Source organism: Halichoerus grypus, chromosome 7 (genome assembly GCF_964656455.1).
Source record: "Halichoerus grypus chromosome 7, mHalGry1.hap1.1, whole genome shotgun sequence".
NCBI lineage: Eukaryota > Metazoa > Chordata > Mammalia > Carnivora > Phocidae > Halichoerus > Halichoerus grypus.
Genome location: NC_135718.1, coordinates 77,954,235 through 77,971,107, shown reverse-complemented (window position 1 = coordinate 77,971,107; position 16,873 = coordinate 77,954,235). Strand labels below are relative to the sequence as shown.

General features: G+C 35.8%; 1 protein-coding gene across 4 annotated transcripts in view; it reads right to left on the bottom strand.

Moving 5' to 3' along the window:
* The window catches only part of ATAD1 (ATPase family AAA domain containing 1), a 53,779-nt gene that overhangs the window by 22,237 nt on the left and 14,669 nt on the right, over nt 1-16,873 (bottom strand). For all 4 annotated transcript variants that reach the window (XM_078077799.1, XM_036123439.2, XM_036123438.2 and 1 more), the window contains 4 exons: nt 14,651-14,749; nt 12,581-12,701; nt 7,620-7,820; nt 958-1,064 (listed from right to left, as the gene is read on the bottom strand). In XM_078077799.1, the coding sequence (XP_077933925.1) occupies nt 958-1,064; nt 7,620-7,820; nt 12,581-12,701; nt 14,651-14,749 (528 nt within the window). The remainder of the gene's footprint in view (nt 1-957; nt 1,065-7,619; nt 7,821-12,580; nt 12,702-14,650; nt 14,750-16,873) is intronic.

Sequence of the window (16,873 nt, the reverse complement as noted above, 5' to 3'; positions counted from 1 at the left end):
GGGAATGGAGGGGAAACAATATTGGAAGAAATAATGGTTGAATTTTTTAGAAGTGATAAGAGAAATAATTCTAAATATGAAAGGGCAAAAACAGATTACAAAATAGAAAATACCTACTAAGTTAAAACAGCAAAACACCATCATTAACTTTTCCAATACTTTTCCATGTGATATAAAATAGGTGATTCATGAAAAAAACAAAAAACAAGAACAGAAAAGTGGTTCTAGAACTTCCATTTCCAGTATTAATGGCAGAAAAACAAACATGCCAGGTGAATTTTTTTTAAATTTTCTTTTAAAATACATTATTGTTCTGGCAAGAAAGTATGGAACATTCAGAGGCGAAGAACTAAGAGAAAATGGGAACCCCGAGAGGTAAACTGAACCATACAGGTGCATTCCCTTCGGGGTATACCAAAGGACCTAGTTCTGGTGCTCACAGCCCTGCAGGGAGAACAGACAAGGCCCAGGCTAGAAGACTGTCTTTTATAAAATTGGATCCTGAGAAAGATGCATATGGCAGGAAGTGGGAAAGTGTGTATGTTCCAGCAACTAATGAAAACAGCAAAAGGAAACGAAGGTCAGTGACAGAAGAATGGAGAATAAAGATTTATGGTAAGGGTCTAAAGAAACGCTCATACAGGACCCACAGCCACTAGGAAGAGTCTAAAAACTCCAAGGAGAGGCTTCACCCTGGTTTTCTCTTCTCTGTTGTATTTGTTTCAGGCACTTAGGTAATCTCTTAACACTTTCTTTAACATGAAGCCCTCAAAATGGATGAAAATGTGCACAAACCATGCTTTCAGATCCCCATCACTTAATAAGTATAAATAGTTATTAAAAAAAAAACAACAACACTTTTCTAAAAAAGCCCATGAAGTAGCCCAGCGAATTTTCTCTTTCCCGCCCCCCCCACCCCCCCCCGCCACGAGCTTGCAACAGATTTCTTTCACACACCTGGCAGCTGTGATCAGTGTCCAGTCCATCCCACAGACTCATAAACTGAGCTTTCATCATGGCTGTGGCTTCATGGTCAGAACTTGAACGGTTTCGCAGAAAGGAGTCTAGAAGGAAAAAGTCCTCAACCTTAGAAATACTGAATTATTTACTCTTCCTATAACTTCAAATCCTTAATCAAAAGCTGACAACTTTGTGAAAGAGTATAAGAAAAAGAGTTCAACTATGCCTTTTCACACATTAGTCTGATACAATAATTCTGGCAAATAACTGGGCAAATTAAAACACAATCAACTCCCAATCTTCATTTCTTTCCTAAAAATACTTTCATGCCAACATATTTAAAGTAGTACAGGATCTGGTACTGAGAGGCTGGAAGAAGATCAAGTAATGTCTTGGAGGAAGGTCTGTGCGCTTTGGCCCTAACTTTCCAGGTTATCTGCATCCTATGTATTCTTAATTATGGGGTTGCATTCTTTTTCCTCACATAGTTTTCCTGGAAATAAAGAAAAATGACATTGGAAAATGTCAAAACACTACTAAGTGGGAAATGCGGGACAGAAAATGGTTTCAAACACACATGCTAGCATGCGTGTATACGTTATGTAATGTGAAAAAGCCTTTAATAAAGTACACGAAAGGGCACCTGGGTGGCTCAGTTGGTTGGGTGACTGCCTTCGGCTCAGGTCATGATCCTGGAGTCCCAGGATCGAGTCCTGCATCGGGCTCCCTGCTCAGCGGGGAGCCTGCTTCTCCCTCTGACCCTCCCCCCTCTCATGTGCTATCTCCTTCCCTCTCTCAAATAAATAAATATCTTTAAAAAAAAAGAAACCTGTCCCATCTAAAGGGGCAGCTGGAAAAAAAAAAGTACAACAAAACGCTAATTGCTTTAGTTCTTTCTCAGTCATAGACTTAAGGACAATTCAAATTTTCCCTTGAGGGGCGCCTGGGTGGCTCAGTTGGTTGGGCGACTGCCTTCGGCTCAGGTCATGATCCCGGAGTCCCGGGATCGAGTCCCGCATCGGGCTCCCTGCTCAGCAGGGAGTCTGCTTCTCCCTCTGACCCTCCCCCTCTCATGCTCTCTCTCTCTATCTCATTCTCTCTCTCAAATAAATAAATAAAAAATCTTTAAAAAAATAAAAATAAAAATAAAAACAAATTTTCCCTTGAATTATTTTCTGTCTTCCCAATTATCTACAAAGAACATGAAATGCTTTTGAAAGGGGGGAAAACATTTTCCTTCTAGAATGAAAAGACCTGGAAGACAGGACATCCTAAGAATGAAAAAAAGACAGTAAAAATAAATCCTGGATTGCCTAGTATAATCCTATTTCAAATGTTTTCTTATATCCCTTCAAATAAATGGCAGAATTCTGAGTACATTTTACATTTTAGCACTGAAACTACAACTTGAAGTCTGTCAATCTATATGTGCAAGTAGCACAGAAATGCTTTGCAAAAGTCCATCCAGGTTTTAAAAAAAAAAGTTGTTTTTTTTTTTTTTAAGTAATTATGGCAAAACCACAATACCACAAGATGACAGAGTCTTCTGATGGCAAATATATATCCTGGATTTTCTTATGTAGTTCCAATTTTATACAGTCTGTCCCACTGTTGGACTATGTACCAAACTAACCCATCTACTCTGGATGTAGAAAATGCTGTCATTTTTAAATTGCTTCTTTTTAAAGATAATATGTGTAAGGTACAGCCGCCTACCTAACCACCATAACTCTGCTATTAATTAGTCCTAAATTATCTTCATTACTAAGAAGCTGGTTCTGGCAAGACAGCTGCTTAAAATAATATGAAAAACTTGAAGTGCTGGATAAGTATAAATAACCTAACCATATCCGTAATTACATTAAATGTAGACGGTCTTAGAGTACCTATGTACGTGGTTAAGAAATTAGACTGGATTAAAAAAAAACAAACAAAAAACAACAACCCAACTGTCTGCTGCTTACGAGATACACTTTGAACCTAAGAGCTCAGATGCTGAAAAGAATGGAAAAAGACATGTATGTAAATACTGACAACAAAGGTGGAAAAATGTATTATTTTAAACTTAATGCATTCATGACAAATGGTGCTAGAACAACTGGAAATCCATGTGCAAAAAAATATATCTAGACACAGACCTTATACTTTTTCACAAAAATTAACTCAAAATGGATTACAGATCTAAATGTAAAACACAAAACTATGAAACTTCTAGAAGATAATATAGGAGAAAATCTAGGTGACCTTGGGTTTGGTGATGAGTTTTTACATACAACACCAAAAGCATAATTGATCAAAGAAAAAGAATGGTTAAGTTGGACTTTATTAAAATTCTGAATAAAGAAGCCCCCAAAAAAGAAAAAGAATTACAAATTCTGCCCTGTGGAAGACACTGTTAAGAGAAGAAATAAGCCACAAAATGGGAAAAAAGATTTATAAAATATCTATCTGATAAAAAACTGGTATCCAAAATATACAAAGAACACTTAAAATTCAACAATAAGAAAACAAGCCAGTTAAAGAATGGGCAAAAGATCTGAACACACACTTCACAGAAGATAACACAGATGGCAAATAAGCACATGAAAAGATGCTCAACATCATATGTCATTAGGAAACTGCAACTTTAAATAATAATGAGATACAACGACACACTTAATAGGATAGCTAAAATCCAAAAAACTGGTAATATCAAGTGATGGGAGAGGATGGTGAGCAACAGGACCTCTCAAATAAATGAGTGGAATTGCAAAATTGTATAGCCATTTTGGAAGGCAGTTTGGTAATTTCTTAGAAAGCTAAGCATAGTTTTACCATAAAATCTAGCAAATGCACATCTAGGTATTTACCCAATTGAGATGAAAATGTATGTCCACACAAAACCTTGCAAATCACTGCTGTTAGCAGCATTATTCATCACTGCCCCAAACTGGAAGCAAACAAGATGTCCTTCAATAGATGAATGGATAAAAAGTGGTAAAACCATACAATGGAATATTACTCAGCAATAAAAAGAAATGAGCCACCAAGCTACAAAAAGACATGAAGAAACCTTAAAAGCATATTGCTAAGTGGAAGTAGCCATCTGAAAAGGCTCCATATTGTATGATTCCAAGTATGATATTCTGTAAAAGGTAAAGAGTAAAAAGATCAGTGGCTGCTGGGAGTTCGGGAGTTTAGGACAAGCAGGTGGAGCACAGGGGATTTTTAGGGTGCCTGATACTATGGTAGACAGAGGACATTATGCATGTGTCAAAGCTTATAGAACTGTAAACACAAAGAATGACCCTTAATATAAACTATGGACTTCAGTTACTAATAATGTATCAATACTGGCTCATAAATTCTAACAAATATATTACACTAATGCAAAATAGTGATAATAGGGGAAACTCTGTGTGTGCAGGGGGAGGGAAGATGGAAATTCTCTGTACTTTCTTCTGCTAGATTTTTCTATAAACTTAAAACTGTTCTAGGGGCAGCTGGATGGCTCAGTTGGCTGAGCCACCAACTGACTCTTGGTTTCGGCTCAGGTCGTGATCTCAGGGTGGTGAGACTGAGCTCCATGTGGGGCTCCATGCTCAGCGGGGAGTCGGCTTGAGATTCTCTCTCCCTCTCTGTGCTCTCTCTCAAATAAATAAATCAATCTAAAAAAGAAAAACTGTTCTAAAAAAACAAAGTCCAGTAATTTTTTAAAAAAGCTTAATGAGTACCTGAGATTGAAGGAAAAAAGGGGAAAAAAAACTCAAGAGTTCGGGAAAAGAGGAAGCAGGAAACAAGTGGTGAGAATGTGAGGTGATTATGCCACGGTGTGTGTGCGTTTGTGGACACAGCAGATATGCGTGTACAGCACTGGAAGGTTCTGCGCCAATGTTAATATCCATGCTGGAACCACGATGCTCAAAAGAATGCACACTCACAGAAAAAAATTCTGTTCACTACTACAGAGAGTTAAAGAAGTTTGTCTTGGTCTGGGCTCTGGGAATAAACAAGTCTCCCCTGAAAAATAAAAAACCAAGATTACGGGGGGGGGGTCTCTCTCAGGCGTGAAGTCTGGATTTGGACTGTCATTCATTCAGTCTAGAAACATCCAAGTTGAGAAATTATCATAAAAATTGGTTGTGAGTGATTAGACCCCACAGGCTCTCTGTGGAAGATAGGAAAACTACTCTTGACTGTTCTCAGGCAAGGAAGAATTCTCATATAAAAACATGCTGTACGCTATCTAATGTCAGAAATGACCCAAGGAAACAAATTCGTATGAAGAGTTAACAATACAAAGGAGTAGAATTTCAGACCACAGAAAAAACAATCCAAAAAAAACTATATAAAAATAGTATGTTTAAAACTGAGACATAAAAGGGATTGAAATTCAAACAGAAGAGCAAACTATGGTGAAAAAAGATAAATCTGAAAAAGAATCAAACAGAACTTCTAAAGCTCAAATATCATTAACAGGATATACACCCAATGGTCGTGACATAAACACAGCCAAGCAAAGAATTGCTTTTTATACCTTACTCAAAGATTAACTGATTTTTAGTTATACCATTATTTTATGCATCAATGAAGTTTTAAATGTTGTCAGTTATAATGTTAAAAGAAGAAAAAGCTGCCAATTATAACATGCTATCCCAATTTCAGAAAGGTTAAAATGTAAATGACAAAATGGTGTATTTTAGAACTGATGAAATATGGTAGAGAACTCGATGATAAAACTGTGGAAATGACTCAAAATTAAGTAGAGAGGTGAAGTGGGTGTATGCACATTCATATATGTATATTTTTTACAAAATGTAAGTCTTGCAAAACCATAATCAAATAGGAGAACAAGATAAAAATCTAATAGCACTACAGAGAAAAGATAAATTACTTACAAAGAAATATTTGACTACAAGCAGAATTCTCAAAAGCAACAACAATGACTGGAAGACAATGGACTTGTAGCCTCAAAATAATGAAGCAAAATAATTCTGTATCATTTAAGAGTGAAGGTAGAATTAACACATTCTCATCCAAAGACAGAATTTACTGTATTCACGATCTTTGCTGAAAGAACTTCGACAGATTTTGGTTAAGAAGGAAATTAAATCCAGAAAAGGCAGGTAGGTGTTCAAGAAGCAACAGTGAGCAAACTGGCAAATGTGGGTCTCTAAACAAGTACCACCAGTGTAGAAATAACAACCAGTATGGAGGATACAAAATAAGAGAAAATGTTAACATGTAAGAGATGAGTGGAATGATTAGTGTTTAAGAGTTGTAAGGTCCCTATATTATTTGGGAGGAGGACAGAAATGGTTAGCCCAGACTTTTAAGGCAAGTAGGTATGCTAAATGTTTCACTAAAAGAAAAACAATACGTAACTTCAAAAACTTTGGCAGGGTAAAGGAGATAAAGTAAAAAAAAGTCCACTAGACTGGTAAATAAAAAGCACATAGTGATATAAGAGAAATATATCTAAATATATCAGCTAGCAAAATAAAGGCAATCTGACCACACCTCCTAGTTAAAGCATCTTAGATTAAAATCTTTAAAAATCTAGCTATCTGCGCTTTTGTGCAAAATTCACACCCAAACTCCAAAACTGTTGTAATAAATTTTTGAGACACACACACAAGGCAAACAAGTAACCAAAATACCATACACCTGTACCTATTTTTCTCTCTAGATTTCTATACAGCCTATCATATTACATATAATAGTATAATTAATTAAAGCTGTAGTTTTAATTGCTATAGCTTTACTATGACTCACCATACCAGGAACAGAACAAAAGTACTGATGATCCATAAAATACAGAAAAAGTGCACTGATATAAAAGTCATGACATATAGGGAAAGATGATCTATTTTATAAGTTGCCTGTCCATATGGAGAAGAATGAAATTAGATTCCTACTTCACACTATATATCTTAAAAAGAGGAATATTTATGGTGATAGTGAAGGGATTTGTAAGCCAGACACAAAAAGTATAAATAAGGAAAAAAGATGGATAAATACAACTGAATTTAAATCCCTGTAAAAGAAACTATCATAAAGTGAAAACACAAGTCAGTCTAGAAAATATTTGCAATCATAATAAACATCAACAAAGAATTACCTAGAAAATGCAAATAACCCCAAAGAAAAACTAGCAATTTAAAAGCAAGGAAACCCAAATGACTAGTCAACATGTCCAAAGATGCCCAAATTTGCTAGCACCGCAGGGAAACACAAAACAACGATGAGATAATTCATGTTCTTTAAAGTGACAAAAAATCAATGATAATGTCTGAAAAAATAAATTTTAGGGAAATTATATAATGGTGAGAGTGGAAACAGGCATGAGTGAGGTTGAAGACAGACCCATCACACAACCTCATGGCTCAACTTCCAGGCATCTACCCTGGACAAACAGAGATGCGTAAGGAAACAGGTATGCGTTGTCATTGCGTGCTGCCTGTTAACAGGGAGAAGACAGAAAATTACTATCAAGTAAGGTCATGAACAGATTATGGTTCATTTTCTAATATGGAAATTTATACAGAGCATATATGGATGTTGGTTACCTATTTTGTTTTCTTAATTTGATCTAATAAATGTTAAAAACTAAATCCGGTCATCTAAATACCACCCTTGAGAATGGCGCTTTAAAATGCTCATATAGAAAGGTCGCATACCTATTTCATCTATAAAAATGATGGACGGCTGCAGCTTTATGGCAAGGGAGAAGACAGCAGCCGCCAGTTTCTGAGATTCTCCATACCACTTATCGGTCAGCGTTGAAGGCTGAAGGTTAATAAATCGACAGCCTGCTTCTTTGGCGGTAGCCTTGGCAATCAATGTTTTACCACAGCCTGGAGGCCCATAGAGAAGGACACCTGGAAATAAACATGTTATTTTATCATTTCCTTTAAGAGAACGGGGTATTTGCTTTAGCTTATGTGATAACCAACATAGTATTAATGCTGCCTACACTAAAATTTTCCCCAGCATTCACTTGTTATTGATAATCTTTTTTGAATAGTAGAAAAGGAAGGCGCCACTTTCTCGAAGTTGTGTCAGTGATGACACATATTTGGGGTTATAATCATAGCACGCTTGTGTTTCCTCCCTTCATGGAAAGAAGACAATCACATTCCCGCCCCTTGACCAACAGCTGACAAAATGGTCTAACACCGCCCACCTTCACAAGCTAACAAAGCACAACAGCGCATCATCAGTAGCCCAGAGAAAACTGAGAACTTCTTCAGAACTGACTGCAGCCAACACTGTTTCACTGTTACTTGGCAAACTTAAGTTTTGGCCAAAAGGGCATGAGACTTTTCCCACCCAGATAAAGATCTCCTCTTAAAAGGAGCAAAAGCTGCCAGTCGCTCCTGTTTTAATTTCCAAGGAATAAAACTGTATTATTAACCTAAAGTCTCCACTGACAGCAGTTTACTGCTTAATACAATTTAAGGTAATGCTTTTAATATGAGAGACCCAAACTGGTCTAGGTCTTAAGCATTTTGGGAATCATCACCAACTGTTTTTTAACTAAAATGAGGAAACATTTTCGTAAGTTAATACTAAAATCCTGACCATAGGTCTGACAAAAATTGTAATCTACAGACTTAAATATCTGCTTAATTCAGAGCTTCTCTACTTTTCTCATGTAATTGCACTTAAAAAGACAGTCTTTACAGATGGCATGCTGGGGTAAAATGAAGAGGCTTTGGAGATTTCCAAAATATTCTTATTATATAATAAAAATAAAATACAAAATATAAGAAAAATATTTTGTACTAAAATCCCACCCTGCCCAAATTTTCTTTTTTTTTTTTTAATGAGAAACTTGAGCTTGATTCCATAAAACTAACAAATTTTTTCACATCAAGCTCTTCAAAATAATGTTCAAACTTTTCTTCTGGCACACACAGATTTTTCTGGTAGTCTTAAAAATTCTTTAAGATTCAACTAAGCCAAGTTTAATCATCTTAAACTAAACTTTTCTGAAGCTATTTTAAAATTTAAATCAGTAAGTTTTGCAAGAACATGTTAATATTTCCATGCAGCCCTTTGCAAGTTTTAATTAAGTTCATTTACGTGTAAAAAATTTAGGTAAGTCAGTTATACTTTGAACCCTCTACTGACACTTTTCTTTTGGATGGCAACATGTGAATACAGAATAGTTGTCTAATGTCATTTAATTCAAATCAAACTGAAAACATATGGGATGACTGCAGAAGCTTGGAATTATTATTACATTTGTATTTTGATCATATAATTTAATATGGAATGCAGATCTACGAGCAAACTTTTATATACATATTACTTGAATCTTAGGGTTTTTTTGAACAATCTATTGATGCAAAAGTCCTCATGTCTTGTTGATTTTGCAGCTACACCATCACTTTATAACCTCGGCAAGTATTCGTAGAATGTCCTCTTTGTTTCACAGTATCCATTTATCACTTGGAATATTTTGTTCCTAATAGCTCAGTTTTGGCACTTCTGCAGGATTAAGTTTTTCCTATTATTGCTCTTCAAGGATTATAATTAGGGTTATTAAACAGTTTTTTTTTTTTTTCCTAACTGATGTCTGAAGATTTAACATGCAATGAAAGCTCTGGGATTTCATAATCTGCTGGAGGACAGAGATGTGACAGATGAGGGAGCAGGTGGGGGCAGTCACTGGTCACTTCCTGACCTGGGTGGTAGTTATGTGTTAGCTTTATAATTATCCATTCAACCGCTTTATCCCCATTTCTGTATGTATGTTGTTTCACCAAGATTCATGTTGTTTCATCTGGCATGTTATTAATGAGTCTAGCGGTTTTTAAAAGTGGCACCTCTTCTGTATCCTTTGTTCATGTTTATGAAGAGTGATACATAAATGGTCCTGCAAATGAATGTGAGGCATTCGGCTTCAATTATAGTTTTGCAACCTTTTAAATAGTTTTCTGAGCTCAGTCCGATACTTTTAGAACCAATTTCAACAAAACAAAAAACTGTGCCTATTACTTCGTGCTTTGTAGAGGATAAAAAACTCAAACCCCTCTTTTTTTTTTATGTTTTAAATGAGAACTTTTATTTATTTATATGTTATGTTATGTTATGTTATGTTATGTCACCATACAGTATTTCATCAGTTTTGGTAAGGCTTTACTTCATAAATACTGCACACAAAAGATTTAGGATGAGGAAGAAAAGGAGAATTGGGACAAAAGATCTAAATCTGAAATAATCTGAGTGACAAATACCTTACTAGTAACCAACTTTTTTCTTTTTTGAGCTAGTTTACTGACTTCCAAGCTTTAATAAAAAATTTTGTCTAAAAGGTTGAAAAATAAATATCTGTAAAAACAATCTATTTAAATACAAAGTACTCAAAGAGGTGGGGTGGGGGGGGGAAGGAGGCTTTTATAGCCCCAGAAAAATGACTTTTCAAAATATATTTTTCCTAAGTTACTTAACAATTTCATGATGCATTGAACATGGAACATGGTGAAATTCACAAACATAAAACTTTTGTGCCAAAATAATGATAACTGAAGTTAGAGTTTATAGAAAGAACTATACAGCATTCAGATGGAATTTTAATTGTAAATTTTGGAATAACAAAGGGTTACTTTTTTAATACAACCATTAATATTTTATGGCATGTTCTTGTAACCACTTACTGGCCTGACAGCTGCAACTTTATACCTTTATGTGATTGTATGATTTCATGTGCTTGTATATTATAAGTCATTCTCAAATTATCCTTGTGTAGTCTCTGAGGCAGTGATGACTTTTGGCTTAGATAGCAATGAACTGTCTAGGGATAACATAAAATTGGCAATAAAGCAATGACTCTAGCCTAGGTAACCTATTTCCAGTTCAAAAATGGAACAAGCTACGGTATGAAACTGATTTTATGCTCTGCTTCTGTACACTAATATCCAATTTATGTTCAGGGTCAAAAAGTAAGTCAATGGTTTTTCAAACTTTTGTTCCTGATAAAAAACTTTCCAAAAATGCAGGGCCAAAAAGCCTTCAACAGTGTAACTTGAGATTACATAATCAAGAGATACTTGTGTAACTTACAAAAATTTGAAATACTCATAGAAACCACCTCTAGTTTTGGATAATACTTTCAAATAAGCAACAGATTTACACATAACTTTGAAGTATCCCATCATAATTTGGTATCCACTGTGCTAATTAGGGCCAAGTCCAGCTGGTGAAGTCACCCAATTACCTGGGCTAAGAGCTCGCTGATGAGGAAAGGAGCTTTCTCTAATAGCATGTGAAACACAACTCACTTTTCTAAATTCACTAACTTTGTGAAACTGAGACATGAAAAATTATAAAAGTTTTTTCTTGTTCAGACTACCAATGATCTGGAAGAGGGTAGTAAAGAACGTAACTGAATAACCCAACTGTTACTTTACTCTTCTGATCTGGGCTCAGATAAATCATTTGAATTTTCTTTGGGGGGAAATTTTTAAAAACATAATAAACTAAATGCTTTTTGTTAGGGGGAAAAAAGGCAGCTTTGTTGTTTTAGAAAATAAAAAGAAATACCTAATAAATAACAGTTTTGTTATTTTAGTTAATGGAAAGAACATGTCATTTTTGGTGATAACTGTCATCATCCTCTATTTCCCAGAAGGAAAATTATCTATTTCATGAAAATGTACAGATATCGGCTGCAATTACTTTTGAAATATAATTTAATGCACTTTTTGATATAACTGCAAAATTAGTAAGATTATAAGCAACTATAACTTATACATAGTGCTATTTTGTTATTTCTACAGATCCTATTTTTTTTAAAAAATGTATGTGTCTAATAATTTGATTTCAGCCTTGACTAGCAACAGAAAAGCAAACCTGTCTAGTGTTGGGCATACAAAGAAGAGTAGCTGTAAATCAAGCTCCGCTGTAGCGTCTGTATCTGAAAGCTGTGGTAACACACCTCTATTCATCTCACTGCCAATTATCCTCTAGGCTCCATCTGAATCACCCTGAACAACACTTACATGATTAATATTTAAACATGATTAATATTTGAATGGACAAGAATAGAAGTACTACATTTAAGGATGGAGTTATAAACATTTCCTTTTTCCTTTTTTTTTTTAAATAAGCATTTCCAATTCTTGAGTTCCAGGGCTTTCAAAGTGATTACTAAATAGGAATAAAGAAGTTTCCCTTAAAAATAAGTAGCATTTAATTTCTAGTTCATTGGTACTTCAGTATTTCCTCTAAAACACCACTGCAATCCCAAAATAATTACGATTACTAAGAGGAAAAAAAATCACTAAATTGTGAAACAACAAAAAGAAGTCTTACTTTGAAAACAAAAGAACCCATATCATGACTTTGGATTTTTTAACCTCAATTTCCCAAATTTTTATTTACTTGGAAGTCGTAAAAATGAGTTTGAAATAAAGGGATTGTTTTGACATGTAATTACAGGGAAAAAATTTTACTGAAATTTGGGAAGCTGAAGAATGAGCAATTATTTTAAAACTACTATTTATAAAACAGCACACTCGATCTCAGTTTTCTCTTGAAAATCCACCCTCAAAAATACCAGTTCTATAATGGCAGAAAGTTTCAATGTTTCCTACATTTTTAATACGTTAGCGAATAGAAACTTGTACCATACCCTTTGGAGGCTGCAGAAGCCTGGAATTTTCAAACAAATGCTTCTTTTTGATGGGTAAGATGACCGTGTCTTTCAGATCTGTAATGACATCATCTAAACCTGCTATATCACTCCAAGTAACCTGGTGAAAGGTAAGGTCGACATGGATTTTACAATTTATGTATACTCAATGAAGTAAAAAAAATCCCCCCAAAATGGCAAACTTTAATCTGATAATTATCCGTACATAAAAGATTAACATATAATGTGAGTAAAGACTTTTCATAGCAATAATGAAATTACTAAACAACTATGAAATTACAAAAAGAAACTTAATAGTCAACTATCTACTATTTAAAAAAAAAAAAAAAAAAAAAGCACTAGGCCCAGCACTCAGAACTCTACAGGGATCTAATAAACTGAATTCACTCCATTTATGAGGAGGAGATACTCTGCCAAGAAGATTGAGAACCAATTCAAACAGCTCAGTCAGCACTGGCTGATGGGGAAGAGCCCCTAATTCATACCAGGCACTCATAGCAGGAATGCCCCTAATTCATACAGGATACTGTCAAATATAACAGAAATAGATTTTAGAAATAAAGTCACACAAAACTGGACTTTTGAATTTTATTAATCTTAAGTAGAACTGTGCCAAAACTTTTATCTTTATAAGTAGCAAATAGGAGATACATACTTTCAAAATAAACACAGCTTGTGTATTTTAAAGCCTTCTGACTTAACTTAAAAAATCTGGGGGGTGAGGGGTGGAGGGGAGAATAAGCCAACTGAAAAAGACCTAAGTAAAAAACATCAACCTAGCTCTAACCTGACAGAGTAAGGGGCTGGAGATGGGGTGAGTCAGAAGCAATTATTTACAAGTGATTTACTTTCCCTACAACTTGAAAAAAAAAAAAAGGTGAAAAGCCATAGCCAAATCTGAAAAAAATCACCACCTACTTCCACTGTAGCTATAATAAAAAACAGAGTCTATTGATACAGCCTTACTCAAAAGTGAATGCTGGTAAGGCCAAGAAAGTCTCACTATAAATTTATAAATCGAATTCAAATGGAGGATTACTTCTGGGGACATGTATCTCTCTGCACACACAGATACTAAAAGACATTACAGACTTTCATTTTCCAGATTTAGAGATAGGAATATCATTTATTCTATTTATTTGTATCTGTTGTACAAAATTCATTTACGCTTGTTGTTATAAAATACACGGGATTTTAGAGTTTATAAATTACACTAATCTGATGTTCAAATAATCCTTTTGAAGTAGGTAGAGTAGGTATACAGGGTCCCTGGATTATACAGGAGGGAACTGACAATCAAAGAGGAAATAATTTGCCAAGGCCATGAATGGAAAAACTGGGATTTAGAAGCTTGTGTTGTCTACCATACCTTATTATGAAAATCTACAAACTCCGAATCAAATATCCATATAACTTAAAGCAGGACTTTTTATATGCCATAAAGGTGAATTAAAGTACAAGTTTATCTAAACAGGTGTATGCCAAGAAAAGTTAAAACAGCAAACTCCAGACTGTTGTCCTTAGAAAGGCCTGCCTGCGGGGCTGGCCCCTGGCTGGAGTATGGGAGCTTAGATTTCAGGAGAATTCCCACCACTCCCCAGTAAGAACACCTCACTGTGCCTCAACTATTTGTGTAAACAAAATGGTTTATGGTGGGGAGATCCGTTTTCCCTCTGAAAGTCTAGAATTTGGGGAGATGTTAGGAAGTGGTCTACGTGACTAGCTCCAATTAAAACCGTGGGCACTAAGGAGCTTCCCTGGTGGACAGCACTTTACATGTGTTCTCACAACTTGTGGTTGAAGGAGTGTGACTTCACTGGGGAATACTCCGGAAGCCTGTGCTGATTTCCTCCAGACTTCATCCCAGGCCCCTCTTTTCTTGCTGATTTTGCCCTGTATCCCTTTTCTGTACTAAATCGTATCTGTGAGCACAAGGCTATGCGGACTCCTGTGATTCCTCTTAGAAAATCATCAAACCTGGTCGTCTTCAGGAGCCCTGACACTAAGTGCTAAACCAAAAAAATCTTAAATAAGATTAAAGATACGTACATGCATGTTAAGAGGGTCTACTAGATGAGCAGCAATACTCATTTCATATTCTGAAAGCTTCACATTTTTCACACCAATCTGTTTCATTAATTTTTCTGCCTAGAACGAAAAAACAAGCAACTTCCTTCAGTTTGATATTTACATACTGGCACTCCAAAAGAGATGATGATCTGTGAAGTCTAAACAGTGATGAATAGACATACAAGAATTTTCCAGGGAAATTCTAGGCCCCTTGATCTCATCTTTCCCCAGTGTAAGCCCTCGGGTAGATCTGAGTGTCCAACTCCAGAGAAATCACAGCAATTTAAACCAGCTCCTAGGAAATGGAAAATATAAGGTACATGACTGAAGAGATACATATAGGGCCTTCTATTGCTCCACTGAGACTCCAGGGTCCAACTCGATCTCTTTCCTGGTAGGATTATCATGACAGGTGGAGATGAAACCTCAAAATGGAAGACAGAGGAGTTAAGCATATCAAAAAATGGACAAATGGAGTTTCTTCCCTTAAAACAAGTTTCTGAAAACAGGTGCCTTACTTCCTTCAAATTACCCCGTTATTGACATCAGATGCCCATAGCTATCAAATCTCAAATTGTTCTGAGATGTTATCCTTTTTAGTTAAAGCCAATTCCTGGAACTAGGCAACCAGAGATAGTAAAAATAACTCTAAATTAGAAATATACTTACATATATTTTTAGAGCTGGGCAAACTAGCTTTAAACCTATGAGCTTTACCAATGCAACAAAGCTTTTGATTAAAATTTTAAAAAATGGTTATAAACATTTGCTGAGCGTGCCAACTATCATGCCAAAATACGGAAAATGGATTAACTCACTGAATCCCGAGTGAGCTTATGAGGTTGGTAAAATTTTTCCCCACTGAAAAAAAGGAAATTAAAAGTTTAGCTCAGATGAAATAATTTGCCTTAGGTTGAAGTTAGCAAATGGAAAAGACAACATACACATGCAGGCAACCCAACTCCAGAGCCCATCCACTAACCCACATGACCCTACTGTCCCCAATTATAAGATGGGAGTTTGTGACCACTAAAGAGTCTTCAAAAATCTACAGAAAACACATTCAAATTTCAATTAAGTGAGCATTTTTAGAAATAAAGACCAAAATTTTTGTTGTTACATTTTCCTAAAATACTTTAAAAAAATCATACTGTATCCTTTATTTTACATATTTTTAAAGTAGGCTCTACGCCCAACATGGGGCTTGAACTCACGACCCTGAGATCAAGAGGTGCATACTCCACCAACTGAGCCAGCGAGGCACCCCCTAAAATACTTTGATTCTATAAGATCTTGTTCTTGTCAGGGGGTACTGCTGCTTTATTCATGAGAGTCAGAGAGAGAGATAGACAGAGGCAGCGGCAGAGGGAGAAGCAGGCTCCCCGCCTAGCAGGGAGCCCGATGCGGGACTCGATCCCAGGACCCCGGGATCGTGACCTGAGCCGAAGGCAGACGCTTAACCATCTGAGCCACCCAGGCGTCCCGGGGGTACTGCTGCTTTAAATGAAATCCATATCACACAGCATTACAGTTAGAGATTGGTTGGAGGATTAGGATAAATGTGGATAAATCATATCCTTATAACGTAGCATTTTTAAAAAAGTGCTATGAACCACATTGTTTTCCTCCTTAGCTATCTCCTGTAAAATTACTGAAGCAATGGACAAAATAGCTTTTCCAAGGTTCTTTAATCTTTCTTGTAAATATCTTCTCTTTCGCTGACTTTAAATCTTTTATGTGTCAGCTATGAAAGGTATCCTATTTTAGTATCTGTAATAACATCAATTTACTCTTCTTTTTCATTATGCTTCTATAAATGTGAAGCCATCCCACATGTGTTCTTTTTAGGCTATGCTGTAAAACACTGGTTTTCTTTTTTTTTTTTTGAGGTCCTTAAATTTTTTTTTTAATTTAATTTTATTATGTTATGTTAATCACCATACATTACATCATTAGTTTTTGATGAAACATTGGTTTTCAACCAGGGGTGATTTTTGCCCCCCCAGGGGACATACGACAAGGTCTGGGAATAGTTTTGGCTGTCACAACCTGGGGGGGATGGGGTGCTACTGGTATCTAGTCGAAGAGACAAGGATGCTGCTGAACATTCTTAAAGGCACAGCATAGCCTGCCCTTCCCCAATTATCTGGCCCCAAATATCAATAGTGCCAAGTCGGAAACACTTGATTTTTCCCCCATTAG